A 27,843-nucleotide genomic window follows, 5' to 3' on the forward strand; every position below is an offset into this window, starting at 1 on the left:
ACAAGGTATTGTTACATATTTCGACACAAATGACTTCCTTTAAAATATAGACGCACGGCCCTATTAACAATGCTTGTAAATTACTTTAAAACAAACTGAACTCTAATGTGACAACGCAAATATATCGAACGTTCCGTTGTGACGACTAGTAAAACACTGAGCTTGTTGGCGACTGAGCGCCGAGACTACAACTGAGCACGAGCCACTCCTTGCCATATATTTTATAAAACTACCCCCAAATATTCCATCCGTTTCCTAATATTTTCCTAACAATATTTTTTTTCATAAAAATGACTGTATTGATAAATAGCACAGATTAACAAATAAGTTTAAGAATACAGACTACATCAAAAATAGTTAAAAAGCTAACAATATAATGACTATTACGCCAAAACGATCAACGACAACCCTACTGAAAAAGATGTTCGGACCAATTTCGGACGACCGCTGTTAGTTCTATAAGCAATATGTTAACCCATTAAATAAATTTCAATTCTACTAATACGTTGAAGGAAGATAATAAAGATCAAAACAAAACTCAACCTACTTATACGCTTATAATGCGGTGTGATATTTCAGTTCCGTAATTCATAGTTAAATGGATAGCGAAATGTTTGATTCCGACTCGTAAAATGGAACGCAATCAGAGTCACTTATTTTGACAGTAGTAACCAAAACAACAGACTTTATGTCAATGTCATAAACAAATATGACTTATAAATTTCATAACCTATCACATATTTTATTTAATTTTATTATAAGAGAAAATACTCGTAATATTAGATTTTTCTGTAATAAAAAACCGTATAATGTCCTATTTTTTGGGTCCGACAGCATTGCACTCAGTAGCCTAAAACGCGTAAATGAGTTTCGGTAAGTTCTTATAAATATGTGTGATTATCGTTTACATATTTTGTTTTACAACTTTTTATTCCATTTTAGAAAAGAGGAAAGTAAAATTGACCGTATTTCTCTAGTCACAGCAAATACTTCCAAAAAGAAATCAGCTATAGAAAAATATGCTTGCTTAGAAAATATAAACACTTTACAATGGCCTTTACAAAATCTACAAATTGGAGAATACGATATTGGTTTAATTGTAGCATTTGGACACCTGATTAAAAATGATCTACTCATGAAATTTCCTTTGTAAGTATTTTTTATTTACTTGTATATTTTAGAGTATAAAAACAAGTACACTTAAACTGTCATAATTTAAATCATTGTTTCTCATGCATACCATAAATGAGTAGAATTTTAAACACACTGACTCTATAAGAATATATGAATCAAGTGCTTGCTTATCTTTTCTCCAAGAGACTGTTAACTTATCCTCTTATCTTATAAAGTATCATGGTGGTGTCTTACTTATTGTTATAACCTGTCTACTCCAGGGGAATGGTAAATGTTCATCCAAGTCTCCTGCCTCGCTGGAGAGGAGCCGCACCTATTATTTATACTCTTCAACATGGTGACCAAGTTACTGGAGTTACACTTATGAAAATAAAACCAAACATTTTTGATGTTGGTGAGTTTATTGTAATTCATTGATACATACTTTTTAATGTGATTTTTAACTTTAATGTTTTTTTTTTCAGGTGAAATAATAAGTCAACAGAAAGTTACAGTTTCAAATGATATTAAATTGCCAGAGTTGACAGAGGAATTGTCAACAATTGGTGCAAATATGCTTGTGGATTGCTTAAGGCATTTACCCCATAGTTTACAGAATGCTCAGCCTCAAAGCAATGAAGGAGTAACCTATGGTAGAGTTATATCACTTTAAAATTTTGTGTAGGAATAATATTAGTACACAAATTTAATATTAATATGTATGTTTTTTGTTTCAGCAAAGAAAATTAACAAAAGTATATGTGAAGTTAGATGGTCAGATATGAGCGCTATTCAAGTGTACAACTTATATAGAGCAATATATGGTCTTTATTCTCTTAAAACAAAGTTCAGGGACAAAGAGATGAAACTATTCAATGCATTTTTAGATGACAATAATGAAATTGAACCAAATAGACCTCCGGGCGCTCTTCAGTATTGTGAAAGAACTAAATCTATAAGGATACTATGTAGGGATAATAGATATATACATTTTAAATCACTTAGAATAATAGGAAAAAAAGAAATCACTGCTTTAGATTTTTATAATGGTTATATTAAGAATGTTCCATTAGAAAAGCAACATTTAATGGTTTGTTAAATATTTTGTGATAAATATGTGATTTTAATTTTTGTTACAGTAATTTTAGTTACAATTGTTCAAATGTATTGTGTAGAGATTATGGAAAACTAACAAGAGTGTGCAAATATTTTATATACTACTATAGTAAAACATGGTGGTTAATTTTTAGACTATTTTATTTGAAGAATCTGAGATAGTTATGTTTACAGGACATTTATTGTAACAAATAAAACGACAAATTCTGATTGTAAATATGATTTATTTCAACACACACAACATGTATAAACTTTTCATATTTTAATAATAATAATCGAGTCATATTCTATCAATTTTTATTAAACTATACTACAGACAAGCAATTCACATTGAGCATTTAAAATTGTCTTTTATTACCTATTTCTTGCAAAAAAATTGTTAAACTAAATACTTTACCCATTTAAAAACATTAACTGTGACATTATTTTTAAACTGCATTTTTTTTCTACAAATGTTTGAAATAAAAGGATCTTGGTAACGGAAAATTCAATTTGAATGCTGAATATTCTTCTATGACCTATTTTAATTGAAAATCTATAATTAAATTCGCTAATTGGTGGGAGGTGAATAAAACATCGTTTGTTATGATTTTGTGAAAATTTTGCGAATTCAAAACAATGAATGTAGAAGAAAATATGAAGTATCTTACTATACATTTTTTTTTAAGTCAGCATAATCTGTGTAAGATTTTGTAACTTTTTAAATTCCAATCTAATGGTCATTTAAACTTATTTATCTGCACTAAACTAGCTCTCTTTGGCATTACTTCAAGCAGCGATTTAAATACATACAAACAAAACACCTATTTACATAAAACTTTGGTTTTACATAACCTATTATTAACAAATTCAACAATCTACTTTTCAATACTGTATTGTTTTCAATTAAAGTTAGTACTCATTGCCGGAATTTTTTTTTGTTAATTACTTAATTGTTGGTTTTACTGCACAGCGGCTTTTACCCTGAAAGAGAAATCAAAATGCATTAAAGAACAATATTCTGATATACGAAAACATTTATTTACAAACACCGAGATGTTTTGACGTTCTACAAGCAACATCCACGATATTTATGGCGGGGAAATTATTACATTAATTTTGAATTCAGGTTTGACATTGTAATAATCTACCTTTTTTCTTATGCGATTCGGAGCTACAAAAATATGAAAAAATTGTGCGTATTTGGAATTAATTCAATTCATAAAATAATTCTAAATTATTACAGGAACAATATTAGAATATAATCTTGCAAGACCACTCAGACATGCTTTAGTAAAAAATACACTTGTGTTTAGATCGAAATTGAGTGAAAATGATCTAATATTCTAAAACTATACTTACCTTCCATGTTAATCACACTGTGTACTATCCACTACGACATTCGACACATTCCTGTAGGTTTTATATGAACACGAAATATTAAATGCTTATGATTTGACTACACATAAAACGTTAAAAAAACATGTTAAAAAACTTATGAATACCATCTAAAACCAATCTTGTATTCTATAAAGTCACAACAAGGCGTATTCCCCATGATTTAAATCAGAAATATCCTCAGAAACTGCTATAGTCGACTGAACAGGGATACTTCAGTATTTCAAATTAGTTTTAAAAACATACAATTTAAGACTAGACTCGATAAAACAAAAGTTTCCCTTCACAAACTTTATCACCTTTAAAAAAAATCGATTAAACACTATGGGACTGGTTTCTCCAAATAATAGACATCATTTAATAATTAAAAATTGCAATATAATCGAGTGAATACACTGACAAAACAATACAATGGTACTAATACAAAAACAGAAGCCTCTAAATTCTTTCTTACCTTATTCACATTTAGCAAATACAGCAATGTGATTTTCTAACAATCCGTACTCTGAAAAAGATAAGTTCAACGAAACCTCAGAAACTAACAAAAATATAGGCTTCTGTTTTTCTTATATGGAGCTTGACTTTATGTCCAATGAAATGTTTGTGAAATGATTCAACTTGCAAATGTTATGTATGGCAAGTAATATAAAAATACTTTTATTTACAAAATGTTCAAATAACCACACTATTTTAATGTTGATTTTTAACAATTTTTAAGACTAGAATGAATTAATAAGTCTTATGAATATTTCACAACTCTATTAAACACAAAACAAAAATAAATTTTATAATTGTATGCAACATGCAATACTTTGTAAAAGAAAAGATGTAATTTGTATTAGATTTTTATAAAATTCTTTATATTTATTTGTTATCTAAAAGTTTATTGATAAGTTTGCATTGATCACTTATACTTAAAATTATCATAAAACTGTCACTGGAAAAACTAACAAAATCAAATTAGTTAATAAAGAAAAAAAGACAAAATGCAAAAGAATAAATTAGTCTTACACGACTATTAAATTCTTGACAGATTAAAAAAAAACATTATTGACTTAAAAAGGACCTACATTACAAAATACTATAATGAAATGATAGCAGCCAAATTATCAACAGCTGTAATTAACAATAAAAAATAGAAACAAACACACATAATTCTTAATATTACATTTATAAATTCTTTACAAAAAAAAGGAAACGTTAGATGTACTTTTTGTTTATACAACAGTGAATTATGAAAAAATCATGCAACTGTCAAGACAAAAATTAAATTACAAACAGTAAAGTTAAAATCTTTGATTACGAAATTAAATGATGTTTAGTTTTCCACCAAAGATATTGAGCGATTCCAGATAATAGGACATTGATAACATTAAACAATCGAATAAAAAATTGTGAAATACAAAAAAAACGTAGATTATCTCTGAAAAAAATGTACAAAAACATGATAGTTATATTTTTAATGACAATATTTTTGTACAAATTTTGTCTGTCAGTATGACCAATGATGCGTGTTGTGATTACCAAACTTTTTGTTATCAATGAAGGATGTTAAATATGACTGAAATTATAATTAAAATGCTTGATAAAAATGAAGGCGTGTAGGCGATGTTTGCGTGAAACAAATTGAATATCTTCATTCCGCTCACAGAGAACATTTGGGGGTCAGCGGTTTCCTAGAATATTAGTGAACACGTTACTATACGTTTTTAAAATCGATTTTAAAGCAATGTTATGATTCATGGAAAGCATTTGTTAGCGCATAAACATCGATATCAAAATAAATCATAAACAATAATCCCTTAAATGTTTTATTAATATGGATTTCAAAATCAAATGATATAAAAACATGCAGATAAAAATTTTACGTCGCGGCAAATATTTTTATAGATTAAAAAATATGTAAAAGTGAAAAAAAAGCAACATTTACCACGCGTAAATATAAAAGCAGTTAAAAACATAAAAAAAGATTTTATAATCTTGTATCGATAACTTAATAGATACTAATATTCTTGGGGGCGAATCTGAAAACGTAAAAAGCACATATAAACAAAAACATGCACAAAACACAAATTAGAACGATTTTAGTAGAGACCTTTTAATTTGTAAGAAACGATACATAGGATTAGCAGTAAGAATGAAAGGAGTTTGTTATTTTTTTAATTTTTTAATCAACATACATAGATCTACTGACTAAAAGGTGCAAATAGTTAAAGAAAATGTGCATTACAGAGCTAGTTATACAAACATTTTTACTGTAATACTATTTAACCGTGTGCTTACGCCTATACAATTAAAAACATCAATATTTTCGCTATCTGATAAGGGAGCACTTCAAAACGTTCATTTGCAATGTATCTTGCACCTCGAAACTAGATAACGACCCCCATTGGATGAAAATGTCAGCTTATTTGACAGATTAATACATCGATAGATAACACCATATTCAATATTAGCAACATAATATAAAACTTTATTAGAACAGGTGTCAGTAATTTACACAACGATGCTATAAATACATGCTTTTACACTACCCGTGAATTATCACTATCAAAACATGTACAATCGGAGATATTATCGGTGTTCCACATTAAAATATACAATCCTTTGAACATTTTGAAACGAGACGCGGAACAAAAACCAATACAACGCAGCTTATAGTATGTATGAATAAAAGTCGGTTAGTGGTACACAGCTCTTAAGCTAATTTTTTTTTCTTATGGTTCCTTCGTTTACACAACTCACTGTTATATAATTAGTTATTTGTATAACGAAGGGGAATTTATCTCATTGCAATGAACAAGGCAATGTTTCCTAAAGTGGAACACCGCGGATTTCCGCGACTGTACATGTTTCCGCAGTGCGAACTCACAGTATCACCAAACGAGTAACCCGCATACGATTTGAACATATAGAAAATCCCAATCGATATAAATAACTAAGTACAATACAATGCTAATAGAATCTTTAAACAACGAACAATCCAACCTTACATACAGAACCGTTATCTAAGTACTAGCACCCTGTAAAATATACATAAATATAGTGTTCATAAATAAACGATGTTATTTACATAAGTTATTGGATGCTACTCTACGTTATTTTCTAGATAATTCTAGTAGCTATGCAGAAGGAAGCGGTTAGTGTCGGTCTTACATGTGCTCCGGATGGCTGCGGATGCAGTCGATAAAATCGCTGGGCTTCAACTCTCCTCTACAGATACGGAATACGGCGGTGAAAAGCGGGAATCTGTGAATGAATTTTAAATAATGAAAAAACAAAGCAATTGAGATCAAACTAATGAAGATATAATTTGAAAGGACAAAATTATGGTAGCAACTGGCAAGTACGAGTAACTTGGTCAACTAATCTCATCCTTACGATTATAGTTTGTTAGCTCAGCAATAAAAAACTAAACTAAGTTGTATGAGTACAAAGACATTTAAGAAATATATAGACTAGTCATAGAGAACTACAATTTTTTCACCGGTAACTTCTTTGAACGGTAATATCTCAATGTCAAATATGACACGCCGAAACGCTTCTCGGTGTTTGATTTTTTTGTTTGACATTAAAATCGGACATCAGGAAGCGCTAGTCAACTCTGGTTCCTCTATATATTTCCTAATCTCTTTGTATGGATATCACGTTTTCACCTCATGATACTTTTAAAAAGCAAAGCCGTTCCCTGCAATTTTGGCTATAGTATTGGTTACGTGAACTGTAGTGTGAAAACCAGCCAATTAACGTTAACATTGACCTCTAATTGAACATGGATGACCGCCAAGACAAACTATTTCAATCCACATTATTACACGACGTGTGGAACGCATTATCTGCGAGGTTAATAATGTCACGTGGATTATATTACGCTACCAGAACAGCTGCAAGGCTTAAACCGGGATACTATACTTTGATGGATAAAATCATTTAAGTATGTTAATCTTACTAATATAGATAAATGTGAAAGTATGTATGGATGGATATTTGTTCGTTTTTAAGCCAAACGGCTGATCGGATCTCTATGAAATTTGGCAAAGATGTCTAATATGTATGTCGTATAAATGTAAAACATAGTCTGGAGGAACACATAGGCTACTTGCTTTTGTTTTTGTCTTTTAATTTCACGCGGACGGAGTCCCGGACACAAGCAAGTATCTAATAAAAACCATTAAACCTATCCTGTGCAACCTTTTTCCAATCCATAATCGTGACCATAAAATCGCAACTTCGATCTATCTTGTCGTATCTAACATGTACCGTTATGAGGTCACGATACAGTTAATATTGCTGATTCTTTTTTTTAAATCTTAAGTTGTTTAACCAACTATTAATGTTCATTTTACAAGAAGTATCGTATTTTTCACATTTCCAGAACTGTGCCGTTTTTATTCTTTTTTTATTGAAAATCAAACATTCTTAATTGCTAAATACTTAGTAGTCTAGTGGATAAAAATAACATTTAGCGTACACGTGCTTCCAACGTGCCTCACGAGTCTTACATCATAACCACGTGATGGTTTACTATGAGAAAAGCCAAAAAAAAATTCTGGCGTGCAAATGTTGGCGTTATATCTCGTTTGGAAATATGTCAAGCTTGAAATTCAAATTCACTGGCAGCGATATTTCATGAGCAAGGCGCCCGTGTGATTGACGGGTACGATATTATGCAACAATTATACTGACAATAAACCAATTATATACATTAACGGTATAATAAACTATTCATTTTTCCTTATCCTACTCCCGTAAGGTCGGCGCAACAGGTTTTTGTTCTCCACATAACTCTATCATACGTCATCTCAGTCATCACACCCTTTTTGATCATGTCACCTTTAACGCAATCCATTCATCTCATTCTAAGTCTACCTCTACCGATGTACCCTTCCTCATTCATAACTAACGTTCTCCTTGTAACATGCGATTCAATCCTCCTCATAACATGCCCATACCCTGCTAACCTTTTACTTCTTACCTTCTCTACTACTGGGTCTACTTTCAACAGTATAATAAACTACATATGAAGTATTTGTATCTTAACCGCTCGTTGTAATTTAAGGACCTAAATGAAAATACAGCATTAACACTAAAAGTTAACTAAAATCGCAATTAAATAGTGAATTAAAAGTCTAATGCCACTAACATTTCATCACATTATGCCACTAAGATTGCCACTGTGATTTTTCAGATCTCACGTGATACAATCACAGGTTGAGTTAGAGTGACATAGTACTTATTAAAAACTACTCACTTGTTCTCCATATTCTTGTTGGCGAGCATATGATTGACTTCCTCCGCGGTGATGGGCCCTTGCAGTTTCTGTCCATTCAACATTTCATCTTCTAATTCTTTAATAGATCGACCCGTCTTCACAAACGCCTCCGCCACTCTTCTATTTCTACCGCCTGTAATGAATATAGAATTAGGTAAAAACGCCTGACATAAAAACGTAAATTTTATATAATTCTTTCCGCAAACTCAAACAAATCTTACTAATATTATAAATGTGAAAGTTTGGATAGATGGATTGATGTTTTTTAGAGTTTGTAGCACAAACGGCTAAACGGATTTGGATGAAATTTGGCACAGATGTAGAGCATAGTCTGGAAGAACACATAGGCTACTTACTTTAGTTTTTTTTCTATACCACGCGGACGGAGTCGCGAGCGAAAGATAGTAATTTATAAATACGATAAAAGTGCAATAAAATTACACGAATGTCGTAACTAATATTTGTTGAGTATTTAGTAATCTGGCAGAGGACATATTAATAACGTTGAATATATAGCGATAAGAACGCTCCGAGTGCTAAATAGGACGTTACACGAAAAAGTTGATACGAACCCACCGATATCGATTAAACATACAAACGAAATACGTTTCCATACAACCAGATACATCGCTTATCAAAACATTTGCGAAAAAATTAGCTAGTCAGTGTGTATTTCTTACATTTTAACATGATAGCAATCTATTCATTATTTTACATCATCTGTGGTATATGATATGTTCTGCAAAGTCATCTACAGACACTGATCTATATAAATAGACAGGCTACATGAGGTATTTTGTGCCTATTTAATTCCCCTATTTTGGCACTAACTGTTGCGATAGATTGAAATGGTTTAGATTATCCATTTATACATATCAGTGTCTAGAGGCAAGAATTTTTCCTAAAATCGAAAATGAACAATTTTGCTTCGGTATAGGTAACTTAACCTACATTGACATTCAAATTTTACTTTATTCAATCGAATTGTTTATTATTCATTGAACATATAAAGAACAAAGATGTCAATATTGATTTTTCATTTAAAAGACATTACTTCAATGTCAAATAAATATTACGCGTTATAGTTCAAATAAAATATCACAAAACAACTTTAAATAGAAACAGTATATTAACAAGCATACATTTTATTCCATATAAGCCTATTGTAGCAGCGATATGAACAATCAGGCATCATAAATCACATATCATAATTGGATAATGTAACTGATAAAACAACAATATTTTTATTGTCATCCATAAAATCCGGTTATGAAGTGCTAATTGTCTGCTAATGACGTTGCCCTAAAATGGAGATGACAAAATATCCTAGATAAATACAAGTAACTGAAATAGATCAGATAGATTTAGGGCAAATAAGAGTCTATCACCCTTACAAATAAATGCGGTATAAAATTAAACTTAGGATTAATTATACCGCGTTCATTTTTTTTTATTGGACAATTTGTAAGGCTATATATCTTACTGATATAAATGCGAAAGTTTAGATGGATGGAGGGATGTTTGTTAGCGTGTGTAGCCTAAATGGCTGAACGGATCTCGATGAAATTTGGCATAGACGTGTAGAATAGTCTGGAAGAACACATAGGCTACTCACTTTAGTTTTTTTTAATCCACGCGGACGGAGTCGCGGGCGCAAGCGAGTGATAAAATATATTGATTAATTAATCTTCCCTATTGTTTTCTGTTTAGTAGAACGTAAGAACAATAGTTCATTAAATAAAGAATAGATGTACATTCCGTGAACTCATTATGAGACCTTTGTATCGATATCGATAAGGTAATAATGATGTTATACTGCAGACGAGTCATTTGGGTCATAGCCTATTTCGCGCAACTGCCCTCGCTTTGACAGTCAAGTATGAGTGCACTTAACAAGAAACGAAGAAATTTCGTAGAGCTCATAGCGGGTCGGGTTATTTTAACACCTAATGTGAAAAGAAATCTTTATACAAAAACGGGAAATAAGATTATTTTAAAATCAGCATGTTAAAAACTTATACAGGCTTTCAAAAGAAAACATTTTCTATTCTCGTCTACTATTCTACTGTCCTAATACTTTTGTATTACAGTATCATTTTATTATCTGTAAAACTTGTTGCTATCTAATTTTTACCGAATCATAAAATTGGTAGCGTTCCAAAATACTATTTGAAAAAAGCAGCGGCTGAATTTTTCTACTTGTGTTAGGCATTATTCTTTTTTTTAAATTCCTAGAATCAATGAATTAATTTCTTTATATAATTAGCCTTAAAACTTTTAAATATCTAATTTGTTTCGTTAAGATTTTAATCAAACATTACCAGCAAAACTGAAAAGTTGATGAACAAATCGAAAAACAATAAAAATAAAAATCACAAAGATCGATTTCTGCAACCTAATGTTATTCATGCGGCAAAATTGTATTATGAACTTTATAAACGGTACACTTACTTACATGAATATCGCTAGACACATTCAAGAATACAAAATTCAAATTAAGTATGCATGACTAGTATCACTTTATTTCCAACTAATTAATAATTAGCGGCAATACATAGCACACAAAGTCTATCAATAAACTATAACAATAAGAAAAGGTACATATACCTTGTATTTGAATTAATCATAGTAATTGTCAAGTTCAAGCCTTTTGTTGTTTAAAAAAGGCAAATTATTTGGAAACAAATATATCCCTATCTAAAATAGGGTTAGAAGTCGAGACAAGCCATATGGATTTTATACTAATACTAGCTGTTCCCGTGCGTCTTCATCCGCATAGAATTATAAAAAAATAATTTTATTGTTCACATTTGTCAAATTATCAATTGCAAATGTCAAAATGACATGATATGATGTCAAACCATGGCAACCTTGCTTCCTTTATGTTGGCAACAACTTATGGTCTCTTTCCCACATTAGGGTCTTTATCCAAAATATCTACCCCTAAGTTTAACGGCGTGAAAATATATAGCCTAAAGCGTGACGTAAGTATAGGGCTTTTTATTAAAAAGAATAATTCGAGAATATGCTGTAATTGCTGAGATTTTAGGCAACAAAGAAGTGTGTGTTTACACTTTATTATATTAGTAAAGAAGTATAGATTGCATTTTCAACACTAGTAAATTCATTAAAACGTCAGCGTGGATTATAGATCTTTACATGTAACATAGAAGTCGCTACTCGTAAGCATATCGGCAGAACACGTAAATAACCCTTTAGATTTTCAAAATATTTCATCAGCAATATCACTGACATAATTACTACGATAAAGTTCGAGGAAAATCAATATGTTTTATCTATCATCAATATATTTTATATTTGAGTTCGATGGTAAAATTAATGGCAAAAACTATGTAAAAATAATGTTATCAATAAAAATTGCCTTAACGTTTGTTATTTCAATGTTTATTATCTTTTTTATTCTTAAAGAACCAAATATTTACAACTTCCCAAATCACTTAGTAAAGTGAGCGGTATTGTTATGAATTAATTTAAGAAGGCCAATACACAGAAAAGAAATAACACTTCCCATACATTCACATTTATACAGCCTTGATAAATGTTTCCCAACCTCAGTGATACTTCACTATTCAACACTTAATGTGTATTTAAATGGAACACAATTTTTTAATGTACAAAATCTCTCTTAACTTTTAACTCGGAGATTAAACTCTATCAATTTTCTTCTTAGGGTGTCATGGATTATCCACCTTATTTCTATTGGAGTAAACTGTACGCAAGAGCACCTTCAAATCCCGTTAATTACCGCAGACACCTAAAGTTTTGTGTACCTTCATTCGTTAAACCACAATAATGATTTTATTTACTCAGCATATCTTACCATAACACGTGGTGATGAGGTCAGCGACGCCGCAGGACTCAAAGAATGTACTAAGCTTGCTGCCCGGGTAGAACACGTCCACGAACTTGATCATCTCCATGAGACCGAGCCTAATGACGGCCGCCTTCGTGTTGTCTCCGAAACCCAGACCGTCCACAAAGCCAGCTCCCACCGCCACTATGTTCTGAACATTTGGACTATGATTATATTGCGAAAAACAATTATATGGAATTTTACGTGTGTAAAACATAATGAAGAAGAAACAATTTGTGTAGCTTTGTATGCTATAGAACGTAACATCGTGGAATTGTAATTGAACATATCTCATAACATGAGAAAATAAACTTTAACTAACAATCATTCTAAAGTTACCAATAAAAAGCTTTGAATATTGCAGAAAATAATTTTTGACTTTGTACGCAAATCACATTTAATACTTTCAGTGCTACCAACACGACTGGCTAGTGTAGAACACTTAATGGATTTGAACTTGAATACATACCTTGAGAGCTCCACAGATTTCAACAGCATCCTCGTCATCCACTACGACCACTCGGAAGTACTCCGTCTGTATGATGTCCCGCATTGTGGGCGCTAGCATTACGTCGCGGCATCCGATAGTCGTCTCGCAGAACTTCTCTTCCGCTACCTAACGAGATTACTTAAGTATAAAATAATCAGTTGTTAAATAGCTCTTAGAAATGCCAATCCATGAATAATTTGATATTCTTTTATTCGAAAGAATTATGCCCATAACTCTTGTAAATTTAGGTCCTGTCCCACTACTGGATGATAGCTAAGATAGCTTAAAAATGACGTCACTGTCGGATGACGGAACAAATTGTGATATAACCATCACATGTTTTACACGTTGGATTGTTATCAGACTATTTACAATTTGGTGGGACAAGCTCTTACAGGTGAAAAAAATGACTATAATTAGTTAAGTGATTTGTTTTTATTTGTGCGACAATATGTTTTAACATAAATCAAATAAGTTCAGAGGTTCAGAGTCCAATGATCGGTGTATATGATCCATTGTGACCAAGTATAGAAAATATCATGTAATTTAATCTCATATATCGACGGCTTAGATTCAGTTTAACATTACAATCGACTGTGAAGGTTAAACTGCTTATACGGGATAAAGTGACAACAAATAATCTGATATCTCGCGGAAAATTACAATTGCACTTTTATAAATAAACACTCTTCTTTTAGATATCACGTTTTATTTCTCTTTATAAGATAATTTTTTCGTTCATTAAATGTGTAAATTAGTTAGATTACATTTACACATTTAAATCCTTACCCAGAAGTTCGTTACATTTTTTTACCCATTATGATAGAAGAGTATCCTTCGTTTTTTTAATTTGTCGCAAGTTTTTAAAAACACTTTTAAAATGACTAAACATACGTTTACAGACATTTTGGCGGAAGGTCACATAGTCAGTTTTATCACGCGACTTTAACATCAAGGCCTTGTCTATGTTATTTGCCAAGCGTTTTTAAAATGTGATGAAGAATTAAACAATGGAGGATTGTTTAATTAATATTGTTTCTTAAACATCTTTTATGTATTAATACACAAGAAATGTTCAGCATGCACATGTAGTTTTTCGTTCTCAAAATGTTAATAGTTCTAGTGGGGTACCTTACTGTATCTTTAGAGAATCTCACATATTATTTCATACATGGACTAGTATATTAGTTAATATTTTGTATTTTGTATAAAGATTTTATAACTTTACTATATTGTCTCTTATCTTGTAGAACAATAGAGCAAAATTAAAATTTGTGAAGAAAAAAAAACATGCAACAATTTCATTCTTCTGGGCAGCTTTTGTTTTAGTTAACAATTGCTTTGAAATTTAGATCTTAAAGCGAAAATAATGTCAGGCGAGACAATATATTTTTTACACAAATAAACTTGGTATTGAAATATCATGTAGTAAGCTGTTTTTTTTTATTATAAGACAATAAAGATCTAAGAAATTTTTTAAAAATTGAAACATTGTTAGAACTGTAAATATGTGGCATTGGCAGTGTTTTATCAGAACATAATAGTAAAGAATTTAACAATACTCACTTCAGAGGCAATGTTGGCACCCATTAACACCGCACAAGGTATCTTAAGGCACCTTGTAATAATGTGAGAGATAAGGTCAATGCCACCACCTTCTGCAATGTCGAAGCCCTGCCAAACACATGTTAGATTTATCATTTGTATATTTCACCTTCAACACAATCTATAAAATCTTATTGCTTGTGCCAACCCTACACAACACTACATATGTTATTAAATGTAATTGCTCAATAAAGATCTCTGTGAGTTATAACTATTAAAATAGTATAAGATGTTTTTTCCATATGAATAATTCTAAGATTAACATCATTATAAAATAATTAAAATTACAACAGAACAATGCAATTAGCTACAATCACTGACCTCTATAAATGGACAGACTGTTTATGTGGTACTTTGTCTATTTGTTATTGCCATTTTGATGCTGACAATTAGTTATAGTGGGATTACAACTTATAAAACCTACTGAATTTACTGACAACAATATCAATAGATTTTAAGTTGTAACAAAGCAAAATCTGTCATTTCTAAGCAATTACCTTGCCATTTACCTGTGTAAATCAGTGGCTATAATCTATTGAAACAAAACAATTGTTATTGAATGATTGTAGTGAGTGAAATTGGAAGATTACCTTTATCAGAGAAAGTGCAGCAGCTGTAGGTTTAATTTTACCCAATAATGTTGAACATATTGTCCTCACAAATTGATGTGGCACAACAAAAATGAGAATATCTGCATCCTTAGCTGCATCTACCACATCGGGAATGGCAACCTTACAAAAAAAGATTACATTTAACAATCCCTTTGTTGTGGAGTTTGTTGGCATTCAATGCCACAACACTCCAGACACTGTCTGTAGTTAACTTTCAAATGGTATTAGACTAACCTGACATAAAAAAAGAAAACAATACAGTAAGCTTATAAGAAACCATTAAGAAACATTCAAAGTATTCAAAATATGTTTTTGTATACTAGTTTTATATATAGTATGTATATAAATTACACTCACAACATTAGGTGGAAGTTTATGTCCAGGCAAGTACTTGACATTCTCATGAGTTTCATTTATTATTTCAGTCAGCTTTTTCCCTTCAATCATCTCTTCATACACCCACATTGTGACCCTATCCTCGAAGTTAGGCAGCCTCGCCGCATTGCGACCGACAATTTTAGCAATAGCTGAACCCCTATTGATAAATGATAACAACTTAAATTGTATTTCATGTTAAAAATGTATATTTTAGTAAATATCACTACGTATATATCTTATTACATCCTTAAATTCAAATATAACAAACAATTATAAAAAGTTTAAACATACAAACTCTGAGCGAACACTATCGTGCAGTTATGTCATCTTTTACACTAAGGTCATGGTAAATAAAAATGATCTAATTATAATAAAAAGAGAGAAGCCTTACCAATTTCCTGAACCAACAATACACACTCTATTTTTTACTTGCTTCTCTGCCATTTTTATTAATAATCACAATTTAAAAACAATGCGAAAATATTGTATTTTCCAAAAAGTACACACTCTAAATCGAGTCTGAAACAAGTGGATAAGAAATGAAGACTGCCGCAGCCAAGAACGTGTTAGCTCGCGAACTGATGTTACGTTATCATAGCACAATTACAACAGACGTTATCATCGCCAATTAACGTCGTCATACATGCCAACAACCAACCAGCAATAGTTAGTGCTGTGGTGTAGTATTTCGTCCCCGCAACTTTTATTTATCACACATCGCAATCGCACAGCAAAAACCTGTAAAAATGTAAAAACAACTTGACTTAAAGATCGAGAAAAAACTCCATCTAGTGAAGATAAACGATAACTTTTGCTAATGCCCGGTTCACACTTGGCCAGTACAGTTAGACAGTTGCGACACTCATTGAAGCTAATTAGCGTTTCAACTATGCCAGCCAGTTCCCGGTCTACTATCAGAGCGCTACCGACTACCGGCCAACTGTACTGGCTAAGTGTTAGCCGCGCAAAACTTGTTTGCTTGACTTTGACACTATCTGTCAAAACATTCAAACTTCAACCATAGATAGGTTAGATTTCATTTCTCCCGTAGGTCTCCATTTATCAAAAACTTTAGCGTATGAAGCTATATTATTTCCAAAAAATGTATTAACTAAAGTAGTCAATGCATTAAATAATTAGATAGTTTATGTAGATGCACAAACTAACTAACTAGATGCAGAAACTAACCAAAAAATTTTTGAGTGTGTTTACAATTGTTGTTTGCTGCGGCCACTGGCTATACCAATTTAGTTTTGGAATTTCCAATGCCTTTATACTTAAAATCCAAGAAGAGTCTTTTACTATTTTTCAATTTTAATTAAATCTGCTTATAGTAAGATGCGTAAAATGGCACGAATACTAGAATTTTCTAGAAAGAATGAGTTTTTGCGATCGACTAACGAATGACGACAACGACAATATAGAGTTCTCGATTTCGATCCAAACCAAACGTCATTTGACCATCGTGCGCTGAGGTTGCTTTGTCTTACGTGCTAAAAACTAATCGTTCTGTCGTTGTTTCTGGAACTTTAGCAGTAATTAATTTGTGCTAGTGCAAGTGAATACTAGAAAGGTAATATTGTTTTCATATGTAATTAATATCTGGTTTCAATTAGATTTATCCATTACGGTAAAATTGATAGATTCCACCATGCTGTCATGTCATAGTTCTATGGTTTCTAGATTTTACGTTTCTTTGTAATTTGAAATTCTAGGTTAGAATTGAAAGTTTTTCATGTTAATGTATAAGCGTGTAGTGACGCAATATAGTATTTATTGGGGAAATGTAATATTTTACTTTTATAGTTTTTTTTTTAATAGAGGTTCTAAAATAAAACAACTGCATAATTCAATTCCTTTACTCATTCAGGATTTAAAATGGTGAAAGAGACAACGTATTACGATATTTTGGGGGTGAAACCGAGCTGTACTACAGATGAACTCAAAAAGGCATACAGAAAGTTAGCTTTGAAATACCACCCTGACAAGAACCCCAATGAAGGTGAACGCTTCAAGCAGATCTCACAAGCCTACGAAGTTCTTTCTAATCCGGATAAACGGCGAATTTACGATCAAGGTTTGTATTCTGATTTAACAAAATGTCATTGGTAAGGAAAGATAAGCAGAGAATAATACTCTTTTAATTCAATGGTGGATAGGTTTTAATGAAAAAATTTAACCTACATGAGTTTTCTACCACTTAAGAAAAAAAGCAATCTTATAGCAATTTTTGCAAAACATCACTTTAATTGCTTTCCACAACAGGAAACTTAAAATTTCCTTTCCCTTGATTTTAGTGCATGAAACAGCTAAATTGGATTAAAAATGGCTTGTTGTAATCCAATTTACTCCAGTGATTAAATAGGTGAACAGTCTTGCCGATTCCATTTTCAATTTAATAGTAGATTGAATAATATATTAATTTACTACATTGATTAATCAAAAAAATAGTATCTTTGCAAGTCATTAAATTGCTTTGTCATTTATACACCAATATTATATGATTCACAATACTTTTTAGGTGGAGAGCAAGCGTTAAAAGAAGGTGGTGGTGGAAGTGGATTCTCATCTCCGATGGATCTCTTTGACATGTTCTTTGGCGGTGGCTTTAGCGGTGGCCGGCGACGTGGTCGTGAACGGAAAGGAAAGGATGTTATTCACCAGCTATCTGTCACATTAGAGGAATTGTACCGTGGTGCTGTTAGGAAGCTGGCTCTACAAAAGAATGTTATCTGCGAGAAATGTGAAGGCAGAGGTGGCAAAAAGGTATTTTCTTCTAAATGCTGTTACTGCCTGGTGAATGGGGAATTTGCCAAGCAGTAACCTGTCCATTTCTGTAATAGATTGTTGCTGGTGTGGCCATTATATGTTAAGTACTTTTTTGTTTCCTTATAGGGTTCAGTGCAAACATGTCCGACTTGCCGAGGCACAGGTATGCAGGTCCAGATCCAGCAACTTGCCCCGGGTATGATACAGCAAATCCAAACTGTGTGCTCTGATTGCCGTGGCATGAGGGAGATCATTGATCCTAAAGATCGCTGCAAAGTCTGCCAGGTGAGCAAAGTACTATATAGGTTTTTTTTTAAATTTTATATAGACAGTAAAAGAAGGGTTTTGTCTGTGAATGTCTGGAATTAAACTCTATGGTTTTATTATCTTGTATTTTTATTATAAAAGCAAAGTTGAACATTGATGTCCCTAACAAATATGTTTTAAACAGTATTCATATTCACTATTTAAACTAATTTTTGCTCATGGCTTCATCCGAATGGAATTAAAAATTGTCTTTGGTTTAGTTCTTGGACATAGTGGTGTTTTGTTTTAAATATGAAATTTTTGGCAGCAAGAATGTCAGATTGTTTATGTAATAATGTGCTTTCATTGTGACTTTTAGGGACGTAAAACTGTACGAGACCGTAAAATTCTTGAAGTTCATGTTGACAAAGGTATGACAGATGGACAGAAGATTATCTTCAGTGGAGAAGGCGATCAGGAACCAGAAATGGAGGCTGGAGATCTTATTATAGTCTTAGATGAGAAAGAACATGAGGTAATTTTACCCAATGTTAAACAATAACCCATTATTGGTAATACTAGTCATGGTAATAGAATTGCAAGTCATGCCATTAAATAAATTGTTCAGGAAATGTTTATTTTATTGTGATAATGCAATTTTTTATTTAATTAATATCACTTTTACATGTTCTTAAAATTTAGCCTTCAAATGACAAAAGATTTTTTAGGATTGATCAAGTAGTCTCATAGCTTTATTAAGTATGTTGCTCGCGACTTCGTCTGCATGAAATTTAAGAAAGTAATAAAAAATCTAGCCTATGTTACTCAGTGATAACATAACTTTTTAATGGTGAAAGAATTTTTGAAATCGGCCCAGTAGTTTTTGAGTTATTTCAATACATACAAAAAACCTCATTTCTTCTTTATAATATTAGTATAGAAGTATAGATAGATATCTAGTTCATATAATTAAAATAAAAGCATTTCTCAATATTGCATTGTTTGAGTCAGATGTAAAATTATATTTATTGATAATTCTCTGTCTGTGTCTATTGTGATCAATGATTCAGTAATGTTAAGTAAATGAGTTGTGAATGCTATGACTTAATTAACAAGTATAATGCTAATAAATTTAATTGTCACTTGCAATGATATACATGACTTAAGTAGTAAATCCACATATCAATAGATTATAACAGCCTTACAAATAAACATGGTATAAAGTGAAACTTAGGAATAAACTGGGTATAAGCAAAATTTGTAATTATATTTACTTATACTCAGTTTATTCCTAAGTTTAATTTAATACCGCGTTTATTTTATTTATTTATTTATTTACAATAGGAAGCCAATGTATCACATGAAATAAGTTCTGTTTGATGAAGAAAAGTAATTATAACTAAAACACAATATCATAGATACACTTACAGGCTAACACATTATAATAAAAAATAAAAGTTATTTGTAAGGCTGTAAGTATTTAACACTAAATGTTGCTCGCGACGTCATCCGCGTGAAAATAAAAAATAATAAAAAACATACCTTATGTTACTCACTAATGACATAGGTTTTTAATGGTGAATTTTTTTTTAATCAGCCTAGTATTTTTTATTTATTTTATTACATACAAAAATACAAAGCTTTCCGCTTTATAGTACTAAACTAGCTGTTCCCGTGCGACTTCATCCGCATAAAATTATAAAAAAAATATTTTATTGTTCACATTTGTCAAATATCAAAATGACATGACATGATGTCAAACCATGGCAACCTTGCTTCCTTGATGTTGGCAACAACTTTTGGTCTTTTTCCCACATTAGGGTTTTTATCCAAAATATTTACCCCTAAGTTTAACGGTGTGAAAATATATAGCCTAAAGCGTGACGTAAGTGTACGGCTTTTTATTAAAAAAAGAGTTATTCGAAAACATGCTGTAATTGCTGACATCTTAGGCAACAAAGAAGTGTGTGTTTACGCTTTATTATATTAGTATATATTAACAGTATTTAGATCTGGTATCTTATTACAAGGTTAAAAGATATCTTGACCTTTAGTCTTTTATGATTGTTGTGTGTAATTTAATAATTTTGTTACAGTTATTTAAACGTTCCGGAAATGATCTGATCTTACGCTTAAATATAGAGCTTGTGGAAGCTCTATGTGGCTTCCAGAAGGTTATTAGAACTCTTGATGAGAGAGATATTGTGGTGACTGTGATGCCCGGAGAGGTCATTAAGCATGGTGAAGTAAAGTGTGTCCTTAATGAAGGTATGTAGCTGGTATAACTTTAGGTTTATATATAACTTTAAGTATGAAATGTTGTAATGTGTAACCCTCAAAGTTATTTTGTTTGTTCAGGGTTAATGAAACCTTGTGTGTTAACAATTGTACATTGTTTTGATTCCCAAATAGCTAAAATAAATTAAATGTTTATATATTCACGACATTGGTCTCAAGTTTAAACTGCCAATGGCTTTAAACAGCGTTTTGTCAGGAAATATTGAAAACCCTTGGCTGTGTGATTAAATAAATATGAATACTATTTCAGGTATGCCTATGTATAAGAATCCATTTGAAAAGGGCCAACTGATTATTCAATTCTTAGTTAATTTCCCCAACACTATTCCGCCTGAAGTCATTCCCGCGTTAGAGAACTGCTTGCCGCCGAGACCAAGGGTAAGTTTAATACTTCATTTTTATTACTAAAATTGATGTTACTGTTACAGTGAAATTGTTATTTAATTTTGTTTTCATATATCATACTAGCTTCTATGCCTGCATCTCTGTCCAAACGGAATTAAAAAAAATATTAAGCTATTTTTCTTACAGACTATGTTACATCTGTGCTCATTTTCATTGAGATCTGTTTTGCAGTTTCGGATAAACCTTCTAACATCTGTCCATCTTAACTGTCACATTTAATATTAATTAGCTTTTGCTCTCGACTTCGTCCGCGTGAAAATGAAAATTATAGCCTGTGCTACAAATAAATTTCTATTGGTGAAAGTATAAGTCGGCCCAGTAGTTTTGGAGTTATTTTAATACTTTTCTAATGGTGAAAGTATAAATTGGCCCAGTAGTTGTTTAGTAATTTCCATGCATACGAAAATCCAAATCTTTGCTCTTTATAATATTAGTATAGATAAAGATTGCACATTTCTTTGTAGATTGAAATCCCTGAAATGGCTGAAGAGTGTCATCTTATCGAGCTGGACCCTGAGCAAGAGAACCGTCGGCGGCGCGCGCACCACGCCGCCTACGAGGAGGATGATGACCATCCCGGCATGAACCGCGTGCAGTGCGCCACCGGATAACTGCAGCGCCACACCGCGCCACACCGCGCCGCACCGCATGGACCTCCCGCATGGTGCACTACCATAAGCTTTATGTTAGGTTATGTTCACTAAATGTATTGTAAGCCAACTAAGCTCCCAATTTGCTATATAGTCATTGAAGTTCTAACTTTGGCTATTTTAATGCCATTCGCTATGAAGACGCATTGTTTCAGTCTATCAGAAAGACGTCTACATTAGACATCTCGGTGTTCCGCTGCTCGTTTTGCACCTTCTCTAAAAAAAAATATAGCTGTAATTAAGTATACACAAGCAGTGTATTAGTATAGTATCTTTACAAAAATATCCAGTTTTTTCTCTATCCTGAAAAGTTGCTGTCTTTGTCATGCGGTTTTGTGAGAACGTCAGACGATATAATGTGCGGTAAACGAGCACATGACATCTTATAACTTTGGGGACCTGTATAAGAGAAGGGCAAGCAGTGGCAACATTAACCATCATAGATATCCGCAATACTAGAGGAACTATAGATATATTAACTGCCTTTGAGAAAGTTGGAAATACCGCCCAGGTTAGACCATTTCACTAACGTTCCGCGAAAAATGCAGTATTACAGATTGCCTGCCACCCAGATGCTATAGGTGAATATAATGGTCTGTTGAGACATCCTATGACTTAACTGACTGATCGCTTCATTATTTATCTTCAATTAAGTAATTCAAGGAATGGTAAAAAGTATGCGTGGTAACGCGCAACTATATTTGGTCAAGTTGTACAAAATCCGTCAAAGAATTGTATCACGTCACACTTGGTGTGAGGTATCTATGCCAACCTCAAAATAAACTCTTATTGAATAGTTAATTAGTTAGTAAATGTTATTTAACATATTGATATAAAAAGACTACTTGGGCATTGTTTGCTCACAGTCGGCACTATCAATACATTTGGTGAACTAGCCCTTGCAATATAAAAGAGGAAACAAATTCAGTATTCACTTCTCGCAATCAATGTAGAGAATATGTTGTTTTTTATTTCTTTATTTTTTAGTTTTGTCTGGCAAAAAACTTTTCTTATTGACTTTGTAACATTTTCAGGTTATGAATTTGTAACAAAAATTATTGTCTACAATATATTTTATACATGCTAAAACTAATCATGATATGACTTGGTTTAGACACTGAAATATCTTGTGTTTATGTTTCTACTTTGTCCAAAGAACTTATAATTGTCCATCATCTTATCTTAGTAACAAATCCATGCAAAGTTTCTTAACTTTCATATATCTTGTCATTTGAACTTATTGACAAATAAAGAAGGTAAACAGTTTTCTATATTGTTTGCAATTAAATTCATCGCAACACTCCTCTAATTCTCATACATTTCACTATACTTATTTAGAATTCAAACTTGTAATAAATAAAATGATAATCACAAACTCATTTAAGTCATGTACTTTTATTTTCTCTATCTTTTATAGGAGAGATGTTTTATGACGAATATTCTAGAGAACATTGTCGTAACGCCATTGGCATTTGTATTAGATTACTCAGTTGGTACTGGGCGTAAAATACCAACATATTTAATAGAAATTGTGTCTATGTCATTATGAATATGTTCTCGCAATTGTCATACGATTATTCGCGATAGACCCTCTTATTGGAAAAGATATGGTAATATATGAGAACACTTTAGTGCAAGTAATTGCACCTGTGCAAGGTATGTATATTTGTGAAAATAAAAGTACTAGATTATTTCCATAATTTATAGCCAGTAAATAATATTTCGACTATTACGGTAGGATCATGATAAATAGGTCCATTAATTTTAGGTGCAGTAGATAAATTCTAGAACATTCAAATTAATACTTACTGTGATTTTTATTTTCCGAGAGCCTTGTTTACATTACATACTCATGTACAAAATACATATTGAGAATTCATTGACATTGTAAAGTGCAATATGTATTGTACAGTTAGCTGTATAAATATGTATACAAACTTATAGACCTTTGGTTTTTAAATATGTGTCCATGTAACATTTGTCAATAACTTTTATTGATGGTCGGAAACTTATAAATGGATATCTGCATACATATTTTTGAAGCAAAAAAAACTTTCTGGAGCTTTGTCAATGTTTATATTTGCAGCTGACTGTACAAAAATTATAATAGTAACTAGTTCATATCTCTTGCACATTTAAGCTTGTATTGACTTCAATAATGTACATGTAGGAAATTAGCCTATTTGCTTTGTAATTAAATTCCCTGTCTATCCCAGAATTATAGAAACTGTGTAATGAGGCTCCAATGTTTTAGATTTATTTATATGGTTGTAAGTTGTGTGTTTATTTACTTATAGTGGATTGGTATCTGGATTGTTTAATTGCATTGCCTAAATGATTATTGGCTTAACATATTTTGTTGGATGATATTCAGCAGTAAGCTGGTATGACTAGGTGCCCATTTGTGACTACTCCTGTAGAATGTTAAATTTTATTGTACTAATTGTAATGCATTAAAATAAACATTTTATCTCACAAATCTTTTTATTATTTTCCTTTTAGACAAAACTCTAGTGATTACTTCGAGTTGACACTACTCTTCAGTTTATTAAACCAGTGGCTTTCGCCTGCGACTCCGTCCGCTTGGAATTGAGAAAACAAAAGTGAATAGCTTGTGTTCTTCCAGACTATTTTCTGGAATATCAATGCCAAATTTCATCGAAATCTGTTTAGTCGTTTAGGCTACAAACTAACAAACATCAATTAACAAAACATCCATTAACACTTTCACATTTATAGTATTAGTAAGATGGGGAAGGAATTAAAAATCTATGCTTATTAATAAAATATATAGTTGACATTTATGATCTGGCTGTTGCTCGCGACATTGCCCGCTTGAGTTTAAAAAATAACAAAAAAATATAGCTTATGTTACTCACTGATAACTTATTTTTCTAAAAGTGAAATAATTATTGAAATTGACACAGTAGTTTTTGTGTTATTCCAATACAAACAGAAAAACAAGTTTTTATAATATTAGTATAGATCGGATAAATAAAACAACTTCTGAATCCTTAGTAATTCTTATAATGTTTGAGTCTGTACAAGAAGGCATTTCCCTTATTATTTCCAATTGCCATATACCCACTGTTAGGAGAAAAGCTCACTGTTTGCACTTGGTATAAATTTAGTTTATTCGGAAAGTTTTGGAAAACATGGTATGATGGCAATTGAACAAGTTTTATTGCATTGGGGTAGTAACTTGAAGCTATTGCAAGTATTTCTGATGTTCCATTAAATGTAATATCTGTTATTCTGGTTCTCAAATTGGAAACTGTTTTTAATGGCATTGGATAAGGAAATGTTAAATTGGACATTTCATATACATTTACAATGCCTTCACCACTACCGGTAGCTAAAAGTCTACCACATGCACTTGTCTCTAATGTTGATGCAGAAACACATCCTTGATCTTGAAATTTACTTAAAGCTTTAAATGTTGGTAAATCCCAGACTGTAATTTCTCCTTGCACTCCATAGCAATATAACTTATCGCAAGTAGAATTGAAAGCCACTGACACTATATTTGAGTTGTTTTTTAGTGAACGCAGGAGTTCCTTTGACTTGGCACATATTATATATACTTCATCCATACCAATACTTGTTGCAATGTACTTGCCATCTGAAGACAATTTGAAAAAGCTTGGTCGTTTTATTGCTTTAGGCAATTGTACTAATTTAGGTTCCGCCTTGACTAAATCATAAACACAATAGTTGTGATTCTTTTTTGATGCAATATATGCTTCTGTACCATCAGGTGTGAAATGCGCTGAAGAGACAATCCAGTTCTTCAGCTTGAAGCTGTGGAGTTTAGTATTTACATCTCCTCCAATAGAAAACAAGGACACTACACCAGATGTCCCTGCTACAAGAGATACACTCAGTTTAGGATGAAATTCCAAGCATTGTATGATTTGGCCTTCATTGTTTGTTGCACTATTTATTGTTGGAAACTTTTTGTATTCTAAAAGGTCTTTTGAAAGACCACTTGACTTTTTTTTTTCTAAATGTCCAACAGTTCTCAATATTTCATGATCGTCATCCTCATCATTTTCTTTTTTGTTCAATTCCGCCCAAGAAGGTGTACCTATTAATGTATTATATTTTTGCTTTAGTTTACTAGCATAAAAATTCTGCTTCAAATATGGTACAGCTGCATTATCAATAAATTCCTCATCATCTTCATCAAACCACGCGGGTTTCTTTTCATCTTCGGATTTGTCTAATTTTGTTGATAGCTTTTCAGTAAACTTGTTAGATTTATTGAACAGAAGGGTAGATAGCCTACAAAAGAAAATGAAACGTTTTTATGCAAACTATGACAATTCTATCTAAAAAAAAAAAAGTAACCTTACTTAGATTCTTGTTCCTCAATATCTGCTATTTTTCTCTTCATTTTATGTTGTAATCCTTTTCGCGTGCTTCAAATAATATTTGTAAAATAATAACACGCAACCGCTCTACACTCGTGGTCCCTATTCTGACATTGGCAGACTGACAGATGACAAGACAGAAGACAGCAATAAAGTCAAAACAAACGTCAACGCAAATCTCAATCATAAACACATTGCCAGTTATTTTTATAATTTTCCAGATGCTTTAGTCTCTATTAAAATGGTTTTTATTTTTCTTTAAGTCATTTTCAATATGTAGACTGGTTCTTATTAGCATGGAAAGCAGCACAAGAAGACCTAGATTTTATTTTGGATAAAACAACACAACCTCTTCATGAACATTAGTACTGAATAAAGCCACTAGGAAGCGTTGCTTAAAAAGCGATTCGGTGTCTCTTTCTAAGCTTTTCTAGTTTGTTTTCTGATTGGAAAATTGACCCTTGAAAAGACTGTAGGTAGGTAGTTTATCCTAAGATAGCAATTGTGGCCAATCACAGTCAATTTAAGTTATGAATCGAACGACATTATTGGTCATTCTTGCTATCGAAGGTAACCATAACCTACGTTATAACCCTACCGATCGTAAAGTGTACAACTGAGTGCTTTAAATAAATAAGTGCAGCGGACTATATTTATTAGTCGCGTATAGTACTATCTCAGGATCCTTCATTCGTTGTTCGTAAATTCGTAATGTTCGTTCGTAGTACGTCACTTCGTAAGCATCGTTTGTCGTCACAAGAAAATAATTAGATATTTAGATACTAAGTGTCTGTTTAAAAGTTATATCTGCATTGCATTAAGGAGTATAAACAGTGCTGTTACGATAGTGTTCGTGAAACATTGGTGATTAAGATGAAGATACCGTTTTTCCTTTGACCTTTTTACATTCTGTAGTGTCAATATGGATCCTAGTAGAATGAAAAATACAGTAGCCTAAAGACACCGACTACCTGTTTTATTGAGTGGTTTCACAATGGAGCCGAAAAGGGCTCCGCCATAAAATTATTTAGAACCATTATATAGCCCGTCATAAAATCATTATAGTTGATGTCGGTGCAAAAAAAGCGTTTAGTTGAGGATGGTGAAATGTTTAGTGTCAGAAGCGAGGAGGCGGAGCAATGATCTCAGGGCGGACAGAGATGCCAGGTGGAGTTGTCACGCCGCCGTCGGTGGATCGCCGGTCGCGTCCAGCTAGTGAGCAGCTGGCGGGTGCGGAGAGTGCGGAGTGTGATGACTGTGGAGGAT

At 32.1% G+C, this 27,843-nt stretch overlaps 5 protein-coding genes across 7 annotated transcripts in view; 3 read left to right on the plus strand and 2 right to left on the minus strand.

The window, feature by feature from the left end:
- The first annotated feature begins 704 nt into the window (after nucleotides 1–704).
- On the plus strand, nucleotides 705–2,424 carry LOC106103558 (methionyl-tRNA formyltransferase, mitochondrial). Its single transcript, XM_013283342.1, has 5 exons — nucleotides 705–873; nucleotides 943–1,149; nucleotides 1,395–1,528; nucleotides 1,599–1,766; nucleotides 1,851–2,424. The coding sequence occupies exons 1-5, from the start codon at nucleotides 710–712 to the stop codon at nucleotides 2,210–2,212; spliced, it is 1,035 nt and encodes a 344-aa protein (XP_013138796.1). The 5' UTR covers nucleotides 705–709; the 3' UTR covers nucleotides 2,213–2,424.
- A 1,538-nt stretch (nucleotides 2,425–3,962) lies between these two features.
- On the minus strand, nucleotides 3,963–16,619 carry LOC106103722 (glycerol-3-phosphate dehydrogenase [NAD(+)], cytoplasmic). 3 transcript variants are annotated; one of them, XM_013283563.1, is made up of 10 exons: nucleotides 16,495–16,617; nucleotides 16,228–16,355; nucleotides 15,816–15,993; nucleotides 15,438–15,578; nucleotides 14,809–14,916; nucleotides 13,222–13,368; nucleotides 12,720–12,903; nucleotides 8,858–9,011; nucleotides 6,763–6,855; nucleotides 3,963–5,282 (listed from the first exon to the last, which is right to left on the minus strand). In XM_013283563.1, the coding sequence occupies exons 2-10, from the start codon at nucleotides 16,278–16,280 to the stop codon at nucleotides 5,252–5,254; spliced, it is 1,089 nt and encodes a 362-aa protein (XP_013139017.1). In that variant the 5' UTR covers nucleotides 16,281–16,355; nucleotides 16,495–16,617; the 3' UTR covers nucleotides 3,963–5,251. The 3 variants fall into 3 exon arrangements, with proteins under 3 accessions (XP_013139017.1, XP_013139014.1, XP_013139015.1); XM_013283560.1 differs by having other exon boundaries at nucleotides 16,228–16,617; XM_013283561.1 differs by lacking the exon at nucleotides 3,963–5,282 and adding an exon at nucleotides 5,522–5,630 and having other exon boundaries at nucleotides 16,228–16,619.
- A 646-nt stretch (nucleotides 16,620–17,265) lies between these two features.
- On the plus strand, nucleotides 17,266–22,421 carry LOC106103669 (dnaJ homolog subfamily A member 1). The gene is made up of 8 exons (XM_013283493.1): nucleotides 17,266–17,409; nucleotides 17,707–17,913; nucleotides 18,358–18,602; nucleotides 18,732–18,890; nucleotides 19,231–19,386; nucleotides 20,948–21,119; nucleotides 21,400–21,527; nucleotides 22,019–22,421. The coding sequence occupies exons 2-8, from the start codon at nucleotides 17,715–17,717 to the stop codon at nucleotides 22,163–22,165; spliced, it is 1,206 nt and encodes a 401-aa protein (XP_013138947.1). The 5' UTR covers nucleotides 17,266–17,409; nucleotides 17,707–17,714; the 3' UTR covers nucleotides 22,166–22,421.
- Nucleotides 22,422–25,211: 2,790 nt separating this feature from the next.
- LOC106103668 (U3 small nucleolar RNA-associated protein 18 homolog) lies at nucleotides 25,212–26,718 on the minus strand. The gene is made up of 2 exons (XM_013283491.1): nucleotides 26,560–26,718; nucleotides 25,212–26,488 (listed from the first exon to the last, which is right to left on the minus strand). Exons 1-2 carry the CDS (start codon nucleotides 26,598–26,600, stop codon nucleotides 25,219–25,221), a joined length of 1,311 nt encoding a protein of 436 aa, XP_013138945.1. The 5' UTR covers nucleotides 26,601–26,718; the 3' UTR covers nucleotides 25,212–25,218.
- A 1,019-nt stretch (nucleotides 26,719–27,737) lies between these two features.
- LOC106103463 overlaps nucleotides 27,738–27,843 on the plus strand; it is a 55,993-nt gene continuing 55,887 nt past the window's right edge. Inside the window, exon 1 of the mRNA XM_013283243.1 lies at nucleotides 27,738–27,803. Within this exon, the coding sequence (XP_013138697.1) occupies nucleotides 27,738–27,803 (66 nt within the window). The remainder of the gene's footprint in view (nucleotides 27,804–27,843) is intronic.

Source organism: Papilio polytes, unplaced genomic scaffold (genome assembly GCF_000836215.1).
Source record: "Papilio polytes unplaced genomic scaffold, Ppol_1.0 DF823731.1, whole genome shotgun sequence".
Lineage (NCBI taxonomy): Eukaryota > Metazoa > Arthropoda > Insecta > Lepidoptera > Papilionidae > Papilio > Papilio polytes.